Below are 24,301 nucleotides of genomic sequence, written 5' to 3'. Positions count from 1 at the left end.
AAGGGCGAGACATACCAGCGTGAGCGTAGACCCTTCGTAGTGGATGATGCAGTACCCGCCACCACAAGCTCTGCAAAGCTTCTGGGTATTGGCGATGCAATCTAGACACTGAAATTTGTGAGTAAGTATCAGAGGTCCTATACAAGGGGAAACCATAGAAACATACGTTGTGTTCGCACTCCCAACAGCTCCGTTTGATCTTAGGGATCTCGGGGTTCTAGAGCCAAGCATCGTTAGCAAGGGGGTTCGTAAAGCTTCCACACAATGAGACTCTTAAGGAGAAAGTATATTTGCGTCTGGGGATTATCGCCGCATACAATTTCCGGGGATGACCGAAAGCAGTTGATATCCACTCTCGCTATCCCTACACGAACTAGGGTCATGGGATAATACTAGGTATATTTCCCGCCTGTATGGCCGCTTCGCAACCACTCAGGGCGGAAAGGGGTTCCGAACTCCTGGCTTTGCCTCTGCGGATGTTGGGTAGCAATTAGGACAGTAACCGTTCCGTACCTTGACGTTAGACGGCTCAAGAGCTGCCGATTCATGCTCGGCTATGCCGTGGGTCTGACCGACGATGTGCACGAGCTGGCCACTTAGCTCTTGACGGCTCGGTACCTGGTAGCAGGCCTCGCACCACCACTGGTCGCAGCTGAAGCAGTACCGCTCGCGAATGCATTCCAGACATCTCGGGATGAATTTATGCGCACCCTCCGTCCCTTCGGATCTAAAGTTTGGCTTCGGGACAGTTGCTGCTTTGATAGTCGACGAATGAAGCGGAACAGGTGCCAGTAGAGGTAACTCCTCCGACGGAGAGTCTCCGTACACCGTAAAACCCTCCGGTGCGGTCCCGCAGGACGCACATCCGCCTAGTGCAAAAGTAGCAACGTTCCATGGACTCTCGGTGCCAGATGCTACTCCACGCGGCGTAACTGGTACCTTTCCAAAGGCGGATGAATTCTGATGACGAGGGCTTGTGCAGAGCACAGCGTCGAACTTGATCACTTCCCGACAGTCAAGGAGTGTCTCAGCCCAGCCGTCCGTGATATGTTTTCCTATGATGCGGCCCTTCTTATGGTACCAATCGTCTCCTTCGCTCTGGATAGACTCGTTCAGCGCATGTTGAGATTTATGATTCCAACCAATACTAATCTTAGCACCTCTCCGAGCGGCGCCATGTTGTCTAGCTATCAACGGGATAGATCGCGCGGGAGCGTCCTTCGTTCCGAATACGTATAATGCCTTCAGTCGAGGCGTGTCGTCGGGCCGCGTAGATCGACAAGCGTAGCGCAAGCTTTGCATCAGCTTGCGTTCGTTGAGGTTCTTCACATCGCGGATGGAGAGAATGCGCACACGCAAGGTGGGGTCGACAAGGATATCGTTACAGAACTCGGCGGTAACGGAGAGACCGTCGAGGACGAGGGTTTGGACCTGGTGTAAAATATCGCGTCGGCGGATGTTCCGGAAGATGGTGCGTAGAGGACCCGAGTAGAAATCGTCCTCGGTTATGTTCTCGTCAATCTGGACGTTGGGCCAGATCTCACTGCCATGATCGATCTTAACTCGGGTTAGGTCGAGGTGTCGGAAGACGCCGGAGGTGCGGTATAAAAGCAGATCGCGGAATGACGGCGAAGTCGCGGCAAGGTTGACAATACTCGAGATAGGTAGGTAGGGGATAATTTGGTGTAGGACGAGGGAGTTGGTGAGTAGGTCTAGTAAGGGATTGGAGTTCGTCGAGGCGTTGCTAGATGAGTCGCGCGCGTGTTGTTGGACGATGGCTCCAGATGCCATTACATGCAGACACAGACCAGCTGCTGGTTAAAAGAAGAAGAGAAAAGAGAGACACGATGAGATGACGAGTCGGTGGAAAAGAATTAAGTTAAGGTTTCTGAATTTAGATTAAATAAAGAAGAGACAAGAGAGATAGGTTGGTAGTATGTAGTTATGTATAAAAAATAAGAGGTAGTGGATTCTAGGGAGTCGAGTAGTCTCTTGTCTTGTCTTGTCTTGTCTTGTCTCAGGGTTGTATGCAACCCTTAGTCCAATAACTATATGTAAGTAGACTATATATAGACTATATGCAGGCAAGTCTACCCAACTTGAATAGGAGACAGTGAGTAGTAAACTGATGTTGAGAGATAAATAGACAGATCTGCTTGCTTATTACTCTACCTTGTAAGACAAATATACTGCATGTCGAATAAGAGACATGGTAATCTAGGTATACATACCTAGCATACCCCTGGACGTAGAGGGGACACGATGAGGTGTTTATTATTATGTATTATTATAACCCCTTCTTTATGATTTGCCTCGCCTCCATCACCAAGACCGTCGTATATGATTAGGCATAACAAAAGCATTGGTAAAGGCTTCTTCATTAAAATGGCTGCACTATTGCGTATAGTTTGGGTAACGATGGCAATGCAATATTCTTGAGGGTTTGCCTTTCCTTGGCAAGTTGAGCCGACAGCGTCGCATCGCATCGCACGTATGCAGGATCATAGACTGTAACTGGTCCTTGGGGTGCATGTCCGGGGGGAGGAAGTAAGCTACCATTACCACCGATGATGATTGTTGAGGCCAGCGCAGCATCGAGCTATAGCTCGCTCTCGAATCTAGACTTTTACACTTTACGAACGTCGAGACTTGGGTAGCACTGAATGTATGGTAGTGCGTAATGTGTTATATATCTAAGTATATGTATGTAACGCATCTTTTTTTTTTTTTTTTGTTGGTGGGACGCTTCGTGGAGTCGGTCAGCAATTTGTTGTTTAGGTAAATACGGAATAATAAATCCAGTCTTGAATGAGATCGTCATTGTCAACCATCTCGCTATCGTGCTTGGCTCTTTCTTGGCTCCCCTAAGATTCAAAATCGCATCCGTCTTGGAACGTCTTGGCTGTGTATGTATCCGTAGTCTACCTACCTTTAGTGCGTAGAAATGCAATATACAACGGCTAAAGTTGTCTGACAATATTATGTTTATCGTTTTTGTATAAGTGGTAACTGCGACGAAATAAAGTGATGCGGGGAGAATAGAAAATAAGACATGTTTTCAATAAATGTACGCAATAGTCTTGGCTGTGTCGAGTCTCGCTGTGTCTACCTATACTTGTCGTTGACTCTCTGTAAGAGAACCCGGCTTATTTTTATTGATACTACCGCGTGGATAATGCTTGTTGGTAGGTAACTCGATCTTGTGACTTTATTTTGACAAATAAAAGGAGACTTGGACTTCCATTGATACTTATATTATTTTGAAATACCTAATAGTTATAATCCGTACAAGTGTAATATATACATGGCAACCTAGGTAGAGAGTCCACTTTCAATAAAAGACATCATCTCTCAAGTCAATGCGCGTTGCCGTATTTGTATTTTGCATGTTAAGGAGTTCTCTTCGCGCGCTAAACGGCGGAGATACCGTACGTGTATTTTTGATTAGTAGCCCCGGAGTCGCGTCGGCAATCTACGGAGCGACTCTCCGTCTACTTGTAAATCGTAACAAGTTAAAGGGAAGTTATAAGGGCGGGGCAAGTACCTTACAAGTACCTGCTAATATTAGGACGGAAGCTGCGTCATGGAACTCTACGGAAATGGCTGACTGATTTTCGTCATTTTCAAATTCAAATCCGTTTTCAATCCTTCTTCATTCACTCCTCTACAAACGCACGATGATTTCCTCCCCACAACTTCATTTCTTATCAGGGCGTTTTTAAAACCCCGTCTGACCGTTGCCCCATCGTAGTCACTTCTAATTCTTTTTCTTCTTCCCCTTGTTTCTTCAGGTATGTCTCTCCCAGTCTATAAACTGGCTTACCTCGAAACTTGTACAATACAAACGACGCCGGTCCAACAGCTAGATATTGTCTGATTCCATTGTAATTCAAGATGGAAGAACAACCCGAGATCAAGTGGTCAGCAACTTTGAATGTCGCCTCGCCAACGACATACTCTTCTAGAGATTTGAATGGCGACAAGATTATCCTCCCGCAATCTGCTCTCGAGCAGCTACTTGCCGCTTCGACTTCGTCTTCCGTCTCAACCTCGGCTTCGGCTACGAACCCCCTCCGGAATTCGTATGCTTCGACATCCTCTCGAGCCCCATATGCTTTCGGTGGCGACCCGTACCAACAACTGCCGAGCCCTCTCATGTTCCGACTCGTCAATCCTTCGAATAACAACGCGGTCTATGCCGGCATACGCGAGTTTTCTGCGCAGGAGGGCGAGGTACTGTTAAGTCCGTATCTGTTAGAGGCTCTAGGGATCGAATTAGGCAAGGCGATACCAGGAGATACCCCTGATGCTTCTAGTAATGAGGCCGTGGTACCCCAAATAACCGTCCATGCCAAACCTCTGCCGAAAGGTACCTACGTTCGTCTACGACCCCTGGAGGCTGGCTACAACCCCGACGACTGGAAGGCGCTTTTAGAGAGACAGTTACGCGAAAGTTTTACAACCCTCACGAACGGTGCCATCTTATCAGTGTCGGGAGGCAAAGGTGAAGTTTTCCGGCTGCTGATCGACGGGTTTCGGCCTGAGGGGGATGGTATCTGCGTAGTGAATACGGACCTTGAAGTTGATATCGAGGCCCTAGACGAGGAACAGGCGAGAGAAACTATGAGACGGATCATGGCTAAGCAGCAGAGGGCACCCGGGACCTCCGGTGGTAGTTCAGTCGGCCAAGAGCTCAATATCTGGAAGTCTGTTAGCGGCCAAGTTCTCCCTGGGGATTACGTAGACTATGAGCTACCCTCGTGGGCTCGATCGAGAATTCTCGAAATTGAGATTAGCGAGCTGGAAGACGAGTACGGCGTAGACCTGTTTGTAAGCCCCAAATCCACGCGACAGAGGGCGCTACCTCGCCAATCAGAGCATGTATTCGGTGCCTTCAACTATACGCAGGACGGCAGTAAGCGCATATCCATTGAACCTACCAATGTCGAACTCGAGAACGCCGAAAGTGTGCTTATCTCAGTCCACGGATATTTGCCCGAGTCGACATCCACTGAGCCAACTGATCTCTCCCCTCGGCCGTTTAAGTTGAGGATTAAGAACGCGATGACGGTAGAAAGAGCCGCAACACCCGGTTCGATGGATGCGGAACTACAAGAGAGATCTCCGGATGAAGAACAATGTAAGAATTGTCTTCAGTGGGTTCCTAAACGCACCATCACTCTGCATGAGAACTTTTGCCTTCGTAACAACATCTCGTGTCCCCAGTGTCATAATGTCTTCCAAAAGACGTCAGACGAATGGAAGAATCACTGGCATTGCCCCCACGACGAAGCACATGGCTCCTCGGACATGACGAAAGCGAAGCATGATGCCATTTACCATACCGAGCGACAATGTCCATCCTGTCCGTTCTCGACCAATTCTATTCCCGACCTCGCGCGTCATCGCACCACCCTCTGTCCCGGCAAGATCATTCTATGCGAATTCTGCCATCTCGAGGTTTGCCAAGAAGGCGACCCGTTCAACCCATCCCCGGAGATGCTTCACACGGGACTCACGGAGCACGAGCTTGTCGACGGCGCGAGGACTACGGATTGTCATCTGTGCTCAAAGATAATCAGGCTACGCGATATGTCAACCCATTTAAAATACCACGAATTAGAGAAGGCGCACCGACTGAAGCCTCCTATCTGCCGGAATGCTAATTGCGGACGGACCCAGCATGGTGTTGGCAAGAATGGTGCTGTTAATGCCGGCACCAAAATGGGCCAAGGTCCCGGGAATGACATCGGATTATGTTCGTTGTGCTTCTCGCCACTCTATGTGAGCTTGTACGACCCCGAGGGCAAGGCTCTGAAACGACGTATCGAGCGTCGATACTTGACGCAGATGATGCAGGGCTGCGGGAAAAGGTGGTGTGCCAACGAGTGGTGTAAGACAGGTCGCGCAAACTTGAAGATAGAGCCTAAACCGTCCACCGCGCAACTTGCGCTACCCCAGATCAAACCTCTTGTAGAGTCGGTCCGTGATATACAGACACCTATGTACTTTTGTGTTGACGAAGCAAACCAACGTAGAAGGAAGTTGGCCGAGATGTTGGCAGCCGAAGATGATTGGGATCTAGAATGGTGCATTGCAGCTTGCGAAGCTGAGGGTGCTAATCTGGATATGGCAAGGGGCTGGCTTATCAATTGGGCACCGTCGAAAGAATGAAGTAATGAGCGATGGCATAGAGCATATGATGGCATATAGCATATAGCATATAGCATATGGTATGCGGCATAAACGGCGTTGGAAGATGGTTGGCATAATGATACCCATATGCAAGCATGATAGAACAATGGTTTTTCAAGGAGTGTATATTTCTCGTGCGACGCAACTGGTTATAAATCTGCTACCAGACACGACGAGCCCTGACGACGAGCCCTGCAGCTGTACAAAGTAAAGACTGTCTTCCTTAATGTATATGTCTCTCCCTTATCCGCATATTCCTCCTTATTATCTCTCCTGAGCCATGTTGGTCGGATCGAATGTTGTTACAGTTTAGTGAGACTAGGAAAAAGATGTAAGTATATGAGAAGGGTCTTTTCGAGAGCTCGTCAGCAACTACTTACGCAGCAAGAGCAGGAGTTGCTATAGTTGTATACGTTAGCTTCAATCTTCAAGCTTCAAAAGGCGATGGAAGTATTTGAAGGGGACCGGAAGCTTACCAGTCAGCGCAAGAGCAAGTAGCGCATCCACAAGTAGCGGGCTCCATTTTGAATGTTGGTGGGTTGTGGGTTGGGTTAAGCTAAGGCTTATGAAAATAGTAAAGATCGCTTTGGTGTTTGAGGTCTTGTTGTTGTTATTGTTGTACGATGATGATGTTGCTATCGAGCTATCAAAAAGGGGGGAGCTTGATGGCCTTAAATATTCGTTTAAGCTGCAAGTCATAGCTACAGCCGGATCCCTTGAGGTCGTCTTCGCCCTCCTTTACAGCTATCTACGTACATGATTGTCATGATTGTATGGGGGTTGGTGAGTTGGCGCTTTACGCGGCGTGGATAGCTCTGCCTTGTTATCACATGCTGACCATCCATTCAGACCGTGATACCGAATAGGACGCATATTGGTGCGGGGGGGCAATACAGTGTTGGAGTCGTGCAACCCCAGTTATTGTTCATTGATCGGCAGGGATGTCGAGATAGCTTCACTAACGCTTTCGCCAGCTTCTGCTCGGTATAGCATCCACATTTTTAGAAGCTAGATAACGGAGGAAAGCTGCTAAATATGGCCCCAACGCGTATATAGTACATATTCCTTTCCCTATTCGAATTCGATTCCATAGTCGTTGACCGAAGCTGCTTTCGTTCACCCATCTGTTAAGCGTAGCTTTGCCAACTTCCCGATGTCTTCTCCCCACCCTTCTCTCTGTCTTCCCATCCCTTAGCTAACCGGCTTATACGCTAAGCCAGTCCGCCCCGAATCGTCGAGTGGGATTTGCCACGCCAGTAGATGGAAGGCGTGGGAGCTTCTGTTGATCAAGGCTGTAGGCGAGTGGTCAGGTGCGGTACCCGATAACTGCTGTTTGGTCGGACTGCTCCGAGTTCTGCCTCCTTCTGGAGACCTACAGACTTGACCTGCATGCGATATACATCATCGGGACCGGTCTGGTCCGTAACTTCGATAACAAGGCGCCCACGCGCGCTCCTAATCGGCTCGAGCTCGTTTGACTAATGGGAATACAGCTACGTATCGATATCAGAACTAGGACTCAGTTTAGTCCAATGAGCCAGCTCTGTTGTGAATCAATGAGGCTGCGTGGGCTGGCTTAATACGAACGGAACATACTCCGGCCTTTCGATTTCATACTGTATGCTGTGTCCGGAGTCTCACGGTAACCAACTACTTCCAACCCGCGCCAATCCGGTTTTGACATGGACTTAGTTAGGTTGGTAACTTAATCAAGAAGAGCTGCAACTAGATCCCTATAATACATATTATCTTGCATATAGCATTAGGTATTATTATGTTGGTACTACCTATAGTGTAAACGTCTGGCCAGTTCAAGTCCAGTTTTAAGTCTAGGCAACAATTAATAGCCTCTCTAAGAATCTAAAAGTGGTTACAATACCCTCAGAAAATACGCCACGTGCGCTAAAATATGTACTACAGCCGTTGAATCCACGCGAGTTGCGAGACTACGCTCTTCAGAAGCGGGCCTACGTTGAAGAATCGAAATGTAAAGAATCGCATAGTGTAACAAGTCAACGCCGGCATCCCCCACAGAGTTTAGCCTTGTGACGAGAAGAAAGTCAAGACAAATAGATACGAGTGACTAACACCGTACAATAATTAAATCACTCACATGCAAACACTGCCGCCCAAAAGATTTAGCTAATGCCAACTCTCAGAATGACCGAGTTTAAAGAAGAAAAGTGGGAGTGGGTATAAGAGAATACATAGCAACATCCCAGCCCCAAATTACAACATACGTTGAGTCCATACGTAAAATGCATGACTGATATTTACTTGCCGTGGACGCATCGTTTGCTATTTATTACCAATTCAATGATAGGTAGCCAATGCAGCGGCGTGCGGCAAGCCTTGGCGGCAAGGGATAATCTAGATTCCATGTGCAGTAGTAGGCTGCAAGGACCCTAGAAAAATATCCATATAGAAAGCTATGGTAGACCTGCAAGGGGCTGCATGTAACATCAGAAAACATATTAGTCGACGCCGCCCGTTTATAACTTTACCGGCAGTCACATTTCGACGTTTACTGTAGTGAAAATCTGCGAGGTAGTTTTGATCGCGAGTGAAAGGTACCTTTAGTGATTAAAGTGCTTTCTATATTGATACCCTCGTGTACAGTACGGAGTGGTGTTGGGAATAACGCCACAAGCCGCGGAGGCGCTTAAACGGAATACATAATACCAATGGGGTGCTTTCTTGGTCAATATAGAGGAATATGATAAGAGGCCAGGTAGGAAGTTGGAAACTGACGTTTAAATATTTTAATGAAGCATTCGTACACGTTTGATAAAGATGCTCAGTCCCAATCATCCTTTTTGAAGTGATGGATTATTATAAACTCTTAGTACCACGATATTAAAAGGAAGAATATCTACCTATGGAAACACGTGCTTTAGATATTGAATAATCGTTATAATCTACGATCTTATAACTTCACGTCGTAAAACGTGGCAATTTACTTGAATTAACTGAGGCGAGAGATTTCGTATCTTATAGTTACAGACTCTTTAGCAACCTTCTCGCAACCTTCAGTTGCACTTACAATTTCGAAGACTGCTTGAATTAAGAAGATCAAGTATTCAAATGGGATATTTTAATATTGCTTTATTAATTCCTCTTAAATCATTGAATTATGCTATAACCCCTACCGTATTGATCAGTTTTACTGGGTGGGCTCCGATATAATACTCGAAATTGTCATAGTTACAGGATAATACTTCCAGTCGCTATTTTCACGGAGAGTGGGTATATAGCTTAACTCTACCTAATCCTAGCACTGGTGCCGTCTTTGTATATGATCGATAAACTCGTCGGAGCCGAGAGGTTTCTTCGATATGGATCCGTGGGCGCCTCTGCTGTGAGAGTCCGAACAAAACGGGGAGGGGGTCCATAAGACTACCGTTTCTTAAGAGGGTATAGGAGTCGTCTAGGCTAGCATGTATAAGATATGCAGACTTTCTCGGGCCGTTCTATCATGCACACAGTGTGCTATCGTGGGTTTCCTAGTTTGAGTCAGTCATCTTGGATCACAAGGTCCACTGGCTCCTGGCGGCATCCCGCCCATAGTCACACGGCAAATCCGGGCGGCAAGATATATCGTATTATTCAAAACATTTAGCTAAAACTGCTGATTCTAGCCTGACTGAGAACGCGGGATTTTTTTTTTAGGGGGCCTGTAGATAGCTGGAAAGGGCCGGCTTAAAGATGTCGATGTGGGATGGACTAGGTCAGAACCCAGAAGCTGGAACTGTTTCGGGCTGTTTAATTCGCATGTGGCAAGGCCATGTAACGTTTTCTCGGTCGTATTCTTTTTCTTACGTTGTTGTCGCGCGAGGATCCCGAAGACGGCTTGTTGGTGGTGTCACTAACACTTCGAGAGTAAGAACACTCCTTTTTCTGGAGATAACAGAATGATTTTTTTTTTTCATATCGATTGAAATTATCCTATTTGTGAGGGGAGTGAGATAGATGATGGAGGACAGATGAGGAAACTGTCGGGGTTTAAGAATTCATGGCGCTGGCCATCAAGGTTCTACATTTACCCCTGGAAATCTGCCCAAGATGGTACAGCACCACAGCTTATTGCCGCAAAATTAACACAAAGACCGAGACAAAGCTGTGGAAGGCCACAGCTAGTTGGTTCAACTCGGAATACGCAGATCAACATGTCAAGGCGTACGGCTGACTTGACGCTGCTCCAATACAAGTCGCTGGTCAAGATATCAAACCACTATGTCTGTATTTGTGTCCGCATTCTCCACAGCTGTATAAAGACCTAACAGCACAATATATTGGAAATAGAAATGACCAATCGCTTGAAATTCCCCCCACGTTTTACGCATAGAATGAAGGCCCTCAACCCTTAAGGCTACTGTGATGCAGTCACCAGATCCAGACAGGTTAGCCCTAATCCACACTGGTTCAAAAAAGAAAAAAATAGAAGTAGAAACCAGGCAGAATATCTTAGAATTAGAAAGAAGTTGATTGAACTTGCCTAGGTTATTGCTCGGCGCCCACGGGGGGTGAGCTGAAAAGGAATACCGGCTTCGTGACCAAGCCCCCATTGAAAGATACTAAAAACATACAAATGGCTTTGCGAAAAACGCGCTGGCAATACGCATAAAAGTAATATTACAGCATAGAAAGCACAATACCATTAAGATAAGTTTCTGACATGAGGTTAGTACGTCTCTCCTCTCCTCGAGTCTCGAACAAAGAATCCTAGCTCTCAATAATACGCAGCCTTTCGAGGGATTTGTTGCTTACAGCTTTACTAAATTTAATTCAAAATGTTTCTCTACGTTATCGGTTTAATGAAAGGGAATACTTCCTTTGCAGTACGTTATCCGAAACTCATCTGGTTTAACAAGAGTTCAGACTCTCGTATGGCCTTAGCCTATATAAGCCTTTTATTGATTGAAGGCTTGCTTACGGTTGCCTTATTGTCGCGCGCAGCCAACAATGCCCGTATACATCATGCTATTCGCGACAGTCAAAAGCGAGCCGGTTCTCGGCTCATTTCCTCGAGGTCTAGTTTTGTCAATGCTATTGGAATAGTTACCAGATCTAAACCAGATATATTCTTATTTGGTCGGTTGCTTTGGCACCCTTACGAGGGGATAGGTGAGTATCTCAATGCACGATACGGGTGCCGATATACGACAGGCCTACCCCCTTATACCTAAGTAGGTAATTCTCAACAATCGACATGGGGAGTAAACAAAGTCTTCGGACTATGTTGCTTTATAAACCAGCGAGTTGAACGAAATAATAACTTAATAACGTCACAAAAGGCCCTTTTCTTGTTCGATTATTTATCCAACTAATTTTATCATAATCGCCTCCTACGTAGTCTTCATATAAGGTGGGTTAGGAACACGAAGAGATATTATTACCAATCAACCCAGCCCAGTAATTTCACAAATATCTCAGGCAGGTTGCAATCTAATTGTTTAAGATATAGTCCCACACTAAGTTGATTTGGTGAGCGAGGCAGTGGTCTAATTACGCTACGGATAAAGACACATACGGTGGCCTTTGGAATGTCGGTAGCTACCAGTATCGGTTCAGTCTTATTTGGCTTCGATACGGGGTATAGCCGGCGGAGGGGTCATGTTGGGTAATTGTGAGCAAGAGTTCAATTTGGCCACATCAGCAATTGAATGTTCCTGTGTTCCATTGGATGTCGTTGTACCTCTCAATGCTGGGGTCTTCTTTGGCTCCTTACTACCGCTTCTTGTTACCAAGTTCATTGGTAAGAGGTCTCCGTTCGCTACCTTTTGGCAGGTTTCGGCCATCCGGCGTGCGGTTAACAACCAACTTAGAACTGGTACGGACAAGGGGAATCTGACTGTCTAATTAAAACATAGCATTGCGATGGTCAGAAAGTGATGTTGACGCAATGTGATTTCTGCCCAGTGCTCTGAATGTAAGTTATTACTCCAAGCATCTTTTCATTTGTTTTAAAAACTCTATACGAACGTAACGCTAATCATCTCATCAATAGGTCAAAGTGAAGAAATTCAACCAAGCGCGGGTAAACGGCGGGAGTAACTATGACTCGATCTTGAGAGGGTCATGAAAGGGTTGAGAAACCACACCCTAATAGCTGGCCGGACAGGTAGGTATTGCGGATTATTCATTCTTGCTAGGAGGTTACTACAAGTTATAGCTTCGAGGCCAACTCTGGGAACGGTTTATTGTGGACGCGTAGTTGCGGTTCTCGGGGTTGGGGTGATACCAAATGTTGCTCTCGTGTTTGTTATCAAGCGTGCCACGGAAGGCTTCTGTGGTATAATGGTGAGTTGAGGAGTCATATGATACGCGCTTAGGATATAAACCTAAATGTGCTTCCAGATGTTTCTCGTGAGTAGAGGGATTCCTAGTACCTAGTTGTCTAGACTCTATCATTCCCCTCCCCACTCCCCCTATTGACCTTTTATTTCGATTATATTTCTTATAGCCTGTTGAAGAAAATTCATAAACCTTACCTAGGAAGCGGCTCCAGATGGGAGTGCTCCTATTTACGTCAAGGGCTGTCTTAGCTACACCTCCTCCTACAGCCGGGGAATGGAGCCGGGTCACTGTCTGCCAAAGGAACAATTGCACTAATCTATCCGTATACTGCTGCATATTATCTCTCGTTGGTTCTCTTATGTTGGGTTTATATCAGCGAAATATCCCCGCTCAAGACAAGAGACTATGGTATGGTGATTAGGGCAACGAAGATATGGCTATGGAAGTCCGTCATATCCGATATCACGCCAATGGCTATACCTGAGATCGGATGGAAGATATGTATTGTATGCCATTTATTACTCTCGAAGATAGACGCTTATTAGCAGCAGTTAGGTCTCGCGATCCAGGCTAGTCGATCAGTTCAACCTAAACAGGAGCAAGGAGTCGTAATCTCAGATGGTATAACCACCCGAAGTCACCGCAAAATTCATAGGAGGATTTACTTCACTACTACATGTGAGTTTTGATATGGATATAATAATTTTATATCCATCTTCCGACCGCCATCCACCCCATTGGAACTACATAGCGCAAATCGAAGTCAGGCCGTATATTCACTCTAAGCAGGCCCCAGCTCCTCAGGTCTAACCGTTTCCCTATATCCACGTCTGTCTATAATCAGAACCCAGACTTCACGGGCGACAGCCCCGGCAAATACAGCTGCAATAGTCTACACGGTGCCGCAATAATTGACTTGCATCCCCACAAGACACATAGATTGCTAAAACGAGTGTTACTCATGTTTAATCAGAACAGTTCCAATTCCAAACCATAAACTGCCCGGAATTTAGCTTACTTCCATGTTTTAATTTATATATATATAGGTCGCAGCAGGCAGGATAAGAGGTATTTACCTGCAAATAAACGGAGCCTAACGTGCAGAATATTTAATATCGGAACTCTTAGTGGGAGAAACAAAGTGCATACCTTAGGTACGTGACGAAGGCTTTTATAATTTCACATCCTTTAAGATAAAATCATCCTCATATACTAAGCCATACCTCGGTTATCACACTGCGTTATATAGATTGGTTGATACCTATAACCACTAAAAGCAACAATCGATCGCGCAAATCAAAATTTTATCTTGGGTTTCACGACATGTGCCGGTTTGCAATAAACACCTTACAGCTTATGTTGTGGTATCTGTGTATAGTAATAGCGAGGCGGTATACGTAGGTAGGTATGTAGAAACGAATCCCCTTTATGCCAGGGGCCGTCTTGTCCTACTTGGCTACGCGTCTTCCTACAGCCTTTATCGTATCCAAGATTACGCCAATAGCCATAATTGATATTAAATGGAAGACCTGGCTAGTATGCCATTTATCACTCTATCATCTTGAAGATTTCTGCTCGACCCTTTTTAGGTCTTCGGACTCTACATGAGGCGATCGGGATAAGAAAGATTCGCCCGTAAACAGGAGAACATCATGCCTACCATCCGTTGTATCTCAAGCCAAGACGTGAATATAACTACAGGTACCTATGTGATTACGGTATAACATCGAAAGTAACTACTTAATACTTTTATAATCCTGTAATATAAGAGAATTTCCTGTTCGCTTCATTAGACCACGACCACTTCGTGTTCCTGAACACGCCGTAGCAGGTCTTTCAGTGCCGGCATTGGCTTCCCCTCGGCTGCACCATAGGAAATACAAAGTTTCAAATGTTCCCGACCCTGGGCCCTTAATTTCTCGCCATGATGGTAGCGGTTGAACGCTTGTAAGTCGAACGGAAGCATCTGCTTCTCCCACGCCGCCAGGGGAGCAGCAAGTCCAGCTTCAGTCGTCATTTTAGCGGCCTGCTTTCCCAGCTCCCCATGGACGTTGAGCTCCTGGATTTCCCTCACTGATGCGACTACAGAACTCCATAGTTCCTCTCTATCGATGTCTTTCAATTTAGGCCAGCCCATCAATTCACATGCCGCAAAGACGGGGAACAGAGGATTTATGGAAACGGCGCATTCTAGTGCCGGCTTGACAGCACAGCGTGAAATCCCGCTTGCATTGAATATCTCTGCAAATCCATTTGCAACGGCAGGGGAGCTATCGTCGACGGTGAACCCGTCGTCCAGCTTGTCCGTGTAGGCAAAGTCGGCCTTTGCAATCAGTTCTGGATCTGTCGGGGCCTCTACTGGCAGAGTCAACGCCTTCGTGGAGTAGGCATGAATCTCGAGATGTCCGTTAGTTACTTGTTCGCCCGCTAGTCCTGAGACCTGAAGGAACCAAGTGCGTAAGTCAAAGAATATGGAACCAAGGACGACTTTCGTATTAGTCCCTCGTGCAGCATCGCCTATCGTCTTCACCAAGTCTACACCTGCCTCGTTCCTCAAAGAGGCACCATCAAGTGCAATAACAATGTAGTCATAGTTCGATCCAAGTATAAGCGACGGGTTCACAATGTAGTTGTATCGCTTATACTCCTTCAACTTGTTATCGTCGTAGCAATAGAGTATCTGAGGATTATCCAACGCCTTGGCGCGATGTGGGCGGATGAGGAATGTCACGTCGGCTCCAGCGAGACTAAGGTGATAACCGGTGAGAATTCCCATGGCCCCAGCGCCGATAATCAGAATTCGGGGTTTTTGATCCTCGGACATTTTTATTGTACAGAAGTTCAGATGAACAATACTTTGAGTGGAAAAGATTTAGGAGGGATGAGTGTTGTGACTTAGTGCTGATGCTGCCTGCCCAGTGATAGAGAGTAAAGTCTCAAACTTAGCGATCAGGTTTTATAGACCAATATCCTACGCAATCAATGCTTATATTAGCATCTTGGGACAATGCTTACATATCAATATCTTTTAGTATGTTACCTCGGCGACTTTTTGCATCGTGTACTCGGAATACTTACCCAAATAAGTATGAGTCGGGACTGGATTAGCCCATCAGCCCATATATGACCATGACTCACGGGGGACCATCATACTAAATTAATCCATGTGCGGATCTATTTAGTACTCAGAATTCATCCACGGTAGGTGTTTCAGTCCAAGATATGAACCGTAGCATTGTTTTAATACGTAGATACTATTCGCTATCTCAATGTAGAGGCATGAATCACTATAAGGAATTGTTCAAGTAGGCGGTGTATTTATAATATCTATTACGTAGGGCAGTTCATAAAGGTTCTGCCGGTCAAGTGGTAAGTTGTCCCAAGTGAAGGTGCGATCTTGAAGGACAAGACCATTCGGTGTTTGGCCATTCGGCCAGCCTCCACAGTATCAATGCAGTCTCGGTTGGAGGTTGGTCCGTATTGCATATCTAGATTGGTATCTAAAATAGACGTTTATCAGGGTTATATCAACCAGGCCAAGTATGGGACTATCTACGGGCTTGAGTGGAAACCGGTGACGATTAATAGAGAGTGAAAGGCGGATAAGCTGGATATGTAAAAGGACCACTTGCCTTTGAGGAGATGATTTTTGGGTAGAATCCAAATGTAAGATACTACTATAGGTAAATGATAAGTTGTATATGGCAAAACCATAACGATATTATCCATCGTAATAGGCGTATATAAATTTCATTAGACGTCTATCCCTTTTATAAGGCGAAATAGACGGTGTAAACATCATTACGCTTATCACGAGGAATAAGCATATCAGAGCCTACTGACGCACTTAAATTATGGTAATTGAATTGTTAATATCAATGTACCAGTACACCTATTTGATATAGCTAAGGCCTTATCTGCCCGGTATTCGGTACGTTTATAAGGTAGGTACCTAATTAGGAGAAAACCTATTTGTCCGAGTCCTCTCCGTCTACAGGGGCTCGCCCTCCGGGTAGAGGTGATATGAAGAGGAAAGGGGGGTGTGTGGTTCTGGTATGGGCCCGGGGTGGGGCCGTAGCCGGGCCGCCTTACTATACCCTATGTAAAGTTATATTGTACCGCCTCTATAATTGGATATAAACACTTGATACGTATAGTTTTATCACATCCCAGATGGATCAAGATATCTCGAAGAGCCCCAAGCAGGGGTGCCCTACCCTGTTTAGTGCTTATCCGTACCTACATAATACATCAACCACTAAAATGACAACATCTGATTCAAAAAAAGATATCGTACTTGCACTTCCTATATACGGTTCAAAGGTCATATCATCCGCATTTCGAAAGTATGGCGCCTCTTAGCCAAGCAGAGAAAGACGCACTCATTTCTAAAGTTTTAGGACAGCTTTCAGGGACACCTTATGCTTGCTCTTCGTTGACTCACCTAACAAACGGAACTACTAACTTCGTATTTCGTGGCAAGTTAGCCCATCCTATCCGTGCAGATGGCGGGGACCAAAGTACCACTACGACCGTTATCATCAAACACTCGACGGAATTTGTCGCCGTCAGTAAGGACTTTCCTATAGATCCGTCACGTGCTGTATGTGTTTCTTGCCCCTATATAAAGTCCCTATTAATAAGAAGGAGATAATTGATAATTAATCAACCCCCTGGTATCTAGTTCTACGAAGAGTCTATGCTCCATGCTCTAAACAACTTCCCATCTAGCACGACGGCCGTCAAGGCACCACGGCTCTATCTCTTCGTCCGCAGTGTAAATATCCAAGTATTGGAGGATTTTCCTGCGGCTGTTGATTTAAAGAATATCTTAGTGTCGCCAACTGCAAATAGCATCTTCACGACGCCGGTGGCAGCGTCCATCGGTTACGACGTGGGATCCTGGTTGCGTTCATTCCATATATGGACCTCTTCCCCAAATACCGAGTTGAAGGCCATCGGCGATAATGAGCCCATGCGGAAGTTGAAATACGCCATCACCTATGATAGCTTTCTAAATGTACTTGAAAATAATTTTCCCGGTCTTCTGGAAGGGCACCGGTCGACTCTAGAACAAGTCAAAGATAGTGCGACAAACGAGTTTCAAAAGACATCCGGAGATGGATATGGGGGTGAGCACTGGGGGCTGATACATGGTGACTTCTGGACGGGAAAGTATGCAATTGCTTCTTTTTTGCTTTCAGTTCCCAGCATGGCAAATACCCAAGTAAGACTAACACAGCCAGTGTCCTACTCCCAAGCAGCCCGTCGCTGAGCACTGGACATCCGGGCGCCGCCAAACTCTTCATTGTCGATTGGGAATTTGCCCAGTTCGGTCATCGCGCATATGATATCGGACAGATGATCGGTGATATCTACGAGCGGAAACATTTCTTCCAAACCGACGGTGCCGTGCCCGCGATTGAGGGGTTCATCCAAGGGTACGGAGGGCTAGGGGATGAGCTCGCCTTCCGCACCGCCATCCACGCGGGAGTTCAACTAATCGGCTGGTATACCAGACGAGCTCCAACTGCTCCTCTGCAGTTCCCCTTAGAGAAGGTTACCGATGCGATGAGGATTGGGAGGGATTGGATTCTGAAGGGGTGGCAGAAGGACCGGGATTATTTCCAGAGCAGTCCCTTGGCATCTTTGTTCAAGAGATAAGTACCTAATGTGAGCTTGGTTTAAGGCGCTTTGAATTTAATGGCGTATCGAATAACTTCGAGACCGCAATAAATCTAAGGACTATGTTAACATATCAGACTTTTGCGAGCCATCTATGCTTTCGAGAGGCGTCGCCTCAAGCAATTTTGAGAGGAACCCGAGAAAGCCCCTTGGTTAGGGACCTTCGGTGCTTTCAAGGTAATTTCAGACAATATTGATATCGAGGTACGGTTTATTTTACCCTGTCAAAACTGACACTATCTACCTAGGTACCTAGGAATGGCTTCAGGACAGGAGCATCGTGAATACCAAGCCGGCTAGCCCCCAGAATCTTAGCCTGCCCTTATATTCTATGGGACTTCAGATTCATGGCACATATTTTTTGAAACCGCTGACCGATCCGTCGCTATCCCGTCTTTCCACCCCACCGGACAGCACAACCCCGTCTGCTCCCTGTGGCAACGTTGCAATGGATCTCGCCACCTTTCCATAATCTCCCAGGAACTGATGAGCGCGGACGTCGTCCCCACGTACGACGCCATGGCCGAGCGCGACCACCCAAATGCCCCCAATGTCCAAGGCATGGGCCTCGGCGTCGCAATCCGGCTGTAAGAGTACAGAGTATATGGCTCCGGAGTAAATGACGATCCGGGCGTGTTCCAACCCAAGCAAGAAATCAGCCGGGAAGACCCATTCGGCGGTCAAATTATCTATTCGGATCGGGTGCCAAGGCGTGATGACAAGGCCGGCAATTTTGCACATGGCGATCCTATAGACGAACGTCTTCACTACAGCTGCAACGCGTCTGCTCCCAACGGGCGTGCGCACGTGTGAGCCCTTACGTAGGCTACGAACAGGTACCTTTCGACCGCTAGCCAGCGTAACCCTGCTTGAACCTGTGAAACAAGGTGCGTAACTCGAATTGAGCCGTGACATATCCAGGTATCTGGTTGTAGCAACCCTAGGACATGACTGTGTCGGCGGTGGTATGGTATCGAAGGCTTTATCCAAAGCATCCCTACATTTGGCGAAGAACGAGTTCTGGTTATACATCAAGGGGCCGGGATCCTTAAAGGAGTTGCACCTAGATGATAGGGTTGTCAGACATCGTGAGAGGGCAATAGGGGTCCTTTTTATAGCTTCCAGTAAGGGGCACTTACAGCTGCTTCGCGTGCGCATTCCACAGACTAAAGAAGTAGTGGCATCCCCATCGACTGAAATACTCTTGACGGGATAGAGCTAAATTTACTTGACCGGACGGGAGGTCACCCACGAGATCTGCCATTAGAGATCTATTGTATTCGTCGTCAAAGTGTGCGGCAGGGATATTAGCTAACAGCCGTTGGAACGCTATCTGGTGACGCTGTGGGTTGATCTCCTTGCGAGTCTCGTATTCACCATCACTCTGAAGCGGGAATAAGGATGAAAGAAATTCGCATATCATTGATCGGCTCTGGTGGTAGGCAATTTGAGCCTCGGACAGGACGTATGCGTTAGTCGTAGCGCTGTAAGCCAGGACACAGAATTCTGCGACTCTCATCCGCGAATATCTAAGCTCTCCTGCGATATTAGCTTCCGCCATAGAGGAGCCGAACCTGGCCCTGCAACCCTGGCTGTCGACACTCTCTAGATATATATCTCGAGACTGGCCGTATTGTAAGTTTCCTAGCTTTATGACAAGTCTGTTGAAGTCCGCTTCCTCTTGTTCCTGCCTGTCAATGACTTTGCCCGCTGTCGTTCTCAAGCAAGTGCCTTTGGGACTAATAAGTTCAAGCCGACATTCCGTTGCGTACGTCGTCTGAAGATGCGCAACTGCATGGACGAAAACGGTCCCCTATATATTATTAGCTAGCGTTGAGCAAGCGAACCAAATACTCATACTATCATGCCGGCGTCGGGAATGAAAGAATAGTTACCGCCACCAATCTCTCCAATGGACTTCAGGAGCCCCGATCTTATCTCGTAGCCAAACCCGAATGTATGAAGAGTCGTCGGAAGAGCTTCCCAGGTACTGCGTATCTTATGGACGTAGCCTTGGCCAGGACACCTGCGAGCGATATAAGTAAAAACTATCATAGCGGAGGGGGTATCTTAGAAGTACATGTAATTCGGCAATCCATCCGTCAATATCATAACCGCGGGGACGCGCCCTGTATTCTGCTCTCCGTCAAACAAATTAACTCCTTCCCGAATTCCGTGCCAGAGATTTGTTACGCTGTCAGCCCTCATCGCCTCGATGTTCTTGTGGGTTAACTTTTTATTCTCAGGCGTCATGGACAGCAGTTTCTGGACCACCTATTCTCGACCCAATCTCGATTAGTAGAGACACACACCGCTGGCACGTAAGGAACCTACCCGTGCTTCTCTGCTGAACGTCACAATACCAAGTCTATCACTCTCGTCTAGCGTGCTCAGAATCGTACGTGCGGCATGCTTTACCATGTCAAGGATCGATAAGCCGAAATGCTCAGAACTTAACTGCCCGTCATCTCCAAGCATCTTGGCAGGAGCCGGCGCTTGCATACTCCCAGAAACATCTATGACCAGCACAATATCACAGGGGACATGTTGGAGGTTATTATCCTTTGGCTTGCTCGGAGGCTGTACTCGGACTATCAGACCGTCTTGTGATGGTAACTCATGTATTTCCAAAGCCGCATCCTCCGCCATCGGGGAAATAGGTTGCGCAGAGTGCTCTAAGGAGTACTCTAAGGTATATTCACCCATCCCTGGTGTTAATTCTTGTCTGCGAACCTAATGATGTCGTTAGAATGTGTTGCTGTCACTTCGTATGGATATTTACCATGATGGGTGTAATGGTTTCGAGAGCGAGGGAGATAGATTTTAAATCAATCTGTAATAGTCAAGCTATATTCTTAGAATCGAACACGGCCGACTGGTTATAACAAAGAGGAGCTCGTCCTAGTAAATCTCGCTTTCACGGACGTCGTCAAAACTTAGTTACATGCAGGAAGATGAATCACAGCAAGAATATTTCTTATTTCGTGAGTATGAGTTTATAACTACCCTTTTGTTTGCTTGCACCCACATAAAAGGCAACGCCGATGCGCCGATGAGGCAGTGAGGCAGCTAATGCCATTGTAAAACTTCCTGACCTTCCTTACATGAGTAGCTCAGGGGGCTCTTTAGATTGTGTCGACTGCCGATTCTGGATGCCTCTCGTCTTCTTATTCGTCCATGGCCCATTGTTCAAATTATCCAATAGTGGACTCTGCCGGGGATGAACGAAACTTCAACGTGGCTTATACCAACAAGTTGAGCAGAGCTAATAGACAAACAGACTTTGACAGTGTGTCATTATACTATTGATTCTTAAATAAACTATGGGATTTCTCTGCAGGCGGAATTATTTGAGAATGAACTATTTTGAGCCATCTTTATCTGCAGTATATTAGAGTTAGTTAACTACAGTCTTTTTTTCTTCTTCTTTCTCCCAAGAAGCAGGGGCCTCCGGCATCTTGCGAGCTGGGGGAGTCTCAGCCGAGAATTGTGGATAATACATACCAAGCAGTTCGGCTTTAACGAAGTGGTCTACCTATTAGCGTCGAATTGAGTCGATCTTTCTAGGTAGGTGAAGTGAATAGGAGACCGAATATTTAAGGAAGCAAACTATATATGTGAAACCATGAAATAATTGTTGAGTTGTTCAATTTTCCGGATCTCTATTCCGTATGTAATAAGCTGATTGGTGAGACTGACAAGTTAAAGATCCCACTAGTTTATGCTGTGCCACCTGTGTTTACATAGAAGGATCTGGCTTAGACCAGACAACCAGATCTTGAATGCTTGTCGTAGACTTCTTTTTTACACATGTCACCTCGCTAATCTTATATCTACCAATACCGCTGGATTGGTAAATACTTGTGCTGTCTGCGTATACTCGACGACCGCACCCTAAAGGGTGCTGCGCTTTAATTAGGGATTGGCCCTGTAATTCGGGATTGATCCGAAGTACTTCCGAATGGGAAGGCTTCCCATATATTCTAAAAGTATTTTCAAACTTCCATCCATTTTCATAATATTTCGTGATATTATGAAAATATTGTTTCCTTTTCAGGATTTAATGAAGGTGGGAATAGCCTCTTATTCGCCCTAATCCTTGTACGCTATCCCCAATTACAGGGCTAATGCCTAATTAAAGCGCAGCACCCGAAGGGGGCGATCGTCGAATGTATGAAGACAGCACAAGTAATATGAGAGGTGGCAGTAACATATTTTTAAGAATTCCGCCAAGAATGCTGCCATACTCTGTACATACCTACCTACATCAGGTACCCACGAATTGTCGCTTGGACTACTTAAGGCGTCGTATCTTCTACAGCTCTGAATAATAATCGCCGTTTAATCTGTATTGAAATTGGTATGTATTGACGCGCAATTGCCCGTGCATCCATCCTATGTAAGACAAGATACAAATTCCTCGCCATTAATTACATTAGTAGATGATCGCACGCCCTAGCGTAACGATGAGAGCCGTAGGCAAAGCAATGTTATGTGCATGAGACGGGTATAGATATCCAAACCAACCAGCCCTGATCATAACGACGAGCCATAGAGAAATGCCTGGAGCGCCATTGCTTTTTATACACATCCGTCAGTACCAGTACCAGCACCAGCACCAGCACCATCGCCAGGACGCCAAGTCAACCCAATTAAGTATGTCGTAATGTTTGTGAGACAGATCATCCCCAATGTCCTACCGTAAAACGGCCGACCGCCTCTATGCGCAATAGTATTTTCCAAACCCGTTTCCTGGAGATGAGCTCTCGCTAGAACTTCTACAGAAGGGATGAAACTACCATCTTGTTTAGTAACGTCTATCTCAGCAGATAGCGACCGGTTGCCTCACCTATAGCATAGCCGCTAGGGACTGGCCGAATTCAATGGCAGCTTGAGCATTCCTTGTGCTTGCACCAGGTACAATCCGTGTTGATAACAAAGATACCGCCACATTTGCAACAGTGAGCCGCATACATGGTGAATATGTTTCGGAATGTTCGATATGAGGTCCTCGTTTATTGTTGGTATTGGTAGGAGTGTGATATATATATACAATAGCAACTGTTGCTTCTGATGCCTAGGTAGTTTCTTCTAAGGATCTGTGTAAAAGAAAATTTTTTGGAAGAAGTATGTACGAGACATTTGGGTTCTTCTGCTACGGGAGGCCGGACTGATATACACGCCGCAAGGGCGAGCTTCCCCGTCACAGTGGGAGAAGGGAAAAATATCGCAAGCCCTCAAATTTCATAGTGCAGGCCGCTGGGCCCAGAAAGACAAAGACGACCTGCGCGAGTCGCACCAAGGAAAAGCTACCCCGCATGGGATTACAGTTCGCAGAAACGAATCATAGCTTGCGGGTGAGATGCAGTAGGACCTAAGAGGAAAGGCTGAAGGTTGGGGGCTGATCGTGAAGGATCAACTGCGAGCGTGACCAGCGATTTCGCAGCCCGTCGCACCCCACGTTTGTTTTTCTCCCTCCCCGACGCCAGAATTCCTACTGGTGCGTTCCATTCCCTTAGACTATCGCAACACCTAATCGCAAGGGATGAACTACCCGTATTGCTCAGAACGCCGCACACAGGTGGCGACGGTGGTGACGACCGCTTAATTCTTGCCACGGCTTCTGATTGGCCATTGTACCGCGGGAAAAATCGGGATTTAAAAAAAGAGGCCATAGCCCATTTCTGGGCAAAAGGGAACGTCGTGCGGCTTGTACCGGATGATGTTCTGCGTAAACTGGGTAAATCGAAAAACATACGGCAAACGTGCCACTTTAGAGCTATCAGAATCCCGCAGCCGTATGGAAAAAGCCAAAACTCTGTCCTAGTTAGTCAATGTTCGTCATAGGACTCAAATGTATATATATTAGGCCGTTAACTTTGGTGTCCTATGCCCGCTCTAGACGAGCGAAAATCTTATCCCTGAAACAGGTCCTCTTAGCTTTCTTTCGATCTCGATCTGTTGTTGGGCCAATGTCGTGATCCTAATTGTTGTTTTATCACAATTCTGAGGGATGACGTTTTGACCTTCGTGGAGAGACATGAGCTGTGCACATCGCCGCAGATCTGTTCGTTCATGACCACATATGTGCTCTGCCCCGGTAAACGAATCAATTACCAGTTAT

At 46.4% G+C, this 24,301-nt stretch overlaps 4 protein-coding genes across 4 annotated transcripts; 1 reads left to right on the top strand and 3 right to left on the bottom strand.

Annotated features, from left to right (window-relative positions):
- Positions 1 to 85: 85 nt before the first annotated feature.
- F5Y00DRAFT_225111 (uncharacterized protein) lies at positions 86 to 2,073 on the bottom strand. Its single transcript, XM_048006125.1, has one exon. The coding sequence runs from the start codon at positions 1,789 to 1,791 to the stop codon at positions 433 to 435; it is 1,359 nt and encodes a 452-aa protein (XP_047869560.1). The 5' UTR covers positions 1,792 to 2,073; the 3' UTR covers positions 86 to 432.
- An 11,856-nt stretch (positions 2,074 to 13,929) lies between these two features.
- F5Y00DRAFT_225098 (uncharacterized protein) lies at positions 13,930 to 15,508 on the bottom strand. Its single transcript, XM_048006124.1, has one exon. It carries the CDS (start codon positions 15,314 to 15,316, stop codon positions 14,282 to 14,284), a length of 1,035 nt encoding a protein of 344 aa, XP_047869559.1. The 5' UTR covers positions 15,317 to 15,508; the 3' UTR covers positions 13,930 to 14,281.
- A 1,276-nt stretch (positions 15,509 to 16,784) lies between these two features.
- F5Y00DRAFT_225096 (kinase-like domain-containing protein) lies at positions 16,785 to 18,182 on the top strand. The gene is made up of 3 exons (XM_048006123.1): positions 16,785 to 17,095; positions 17,177 to 17,667; positions 17,739 to 18,182. The coding sequence occupies exons 1-3, from the start codon at positions 16,841 to 16,843 to the stop codon at positions 18,154 to 18,156; spliced, it is 1,164 nt and encodes a 387-aa protein (XP_047869558.1). The 5' UTR covers positions 16,785 to 16,840; the 3' UTR covers positions 18,157 to 18,182.
- A 340-nt stretch (positions 18,183 to 18,522) lies between these two features.
- F5Y00DRAFT_250793 (hint-domain-containing protein) lies at positions 18,523 to 20,826 on the bottom strand (the record flags this gene model as incomplete). Its single annotated transcript, XM_048009769.1, has 5 exons — positions 18,523 to 19,240; positions 19,317 to 19,990; positions 20,038 to 20,203; positions 20,258 to 20,451; positions 20,512 to 20,826. The coding sequence occupies 5 exons, from the start codon at positions 20,824 to 20,826 to the stop codon at positions 18,523 to 18,525; spliced, it is 2,067 nt and encodes a 688-aa protein (XP_047869557.1).
- Positions 20,827 to 24,301: the final 3,475 nt, after the last annotated feature.

Source organism: Daldinia vernicosa (assembly GCF_022497035.1).
Source record: "Daldinia vernicosa strain CBS 139.73 unplaced genomic scaffold F5Y00scaffold_3, whole genome shotgun sequence".
NCBI classification, from domain to species: Eukaryota; Fungi; Ascomycota; class Sordariomycetes; order Xylariales; family Hypoxylaceae; genus Daldinia; species Daldinia vernicosa.
This window is presented reverse-complemented; position numbering and strand designations above follow the sequence as displayed.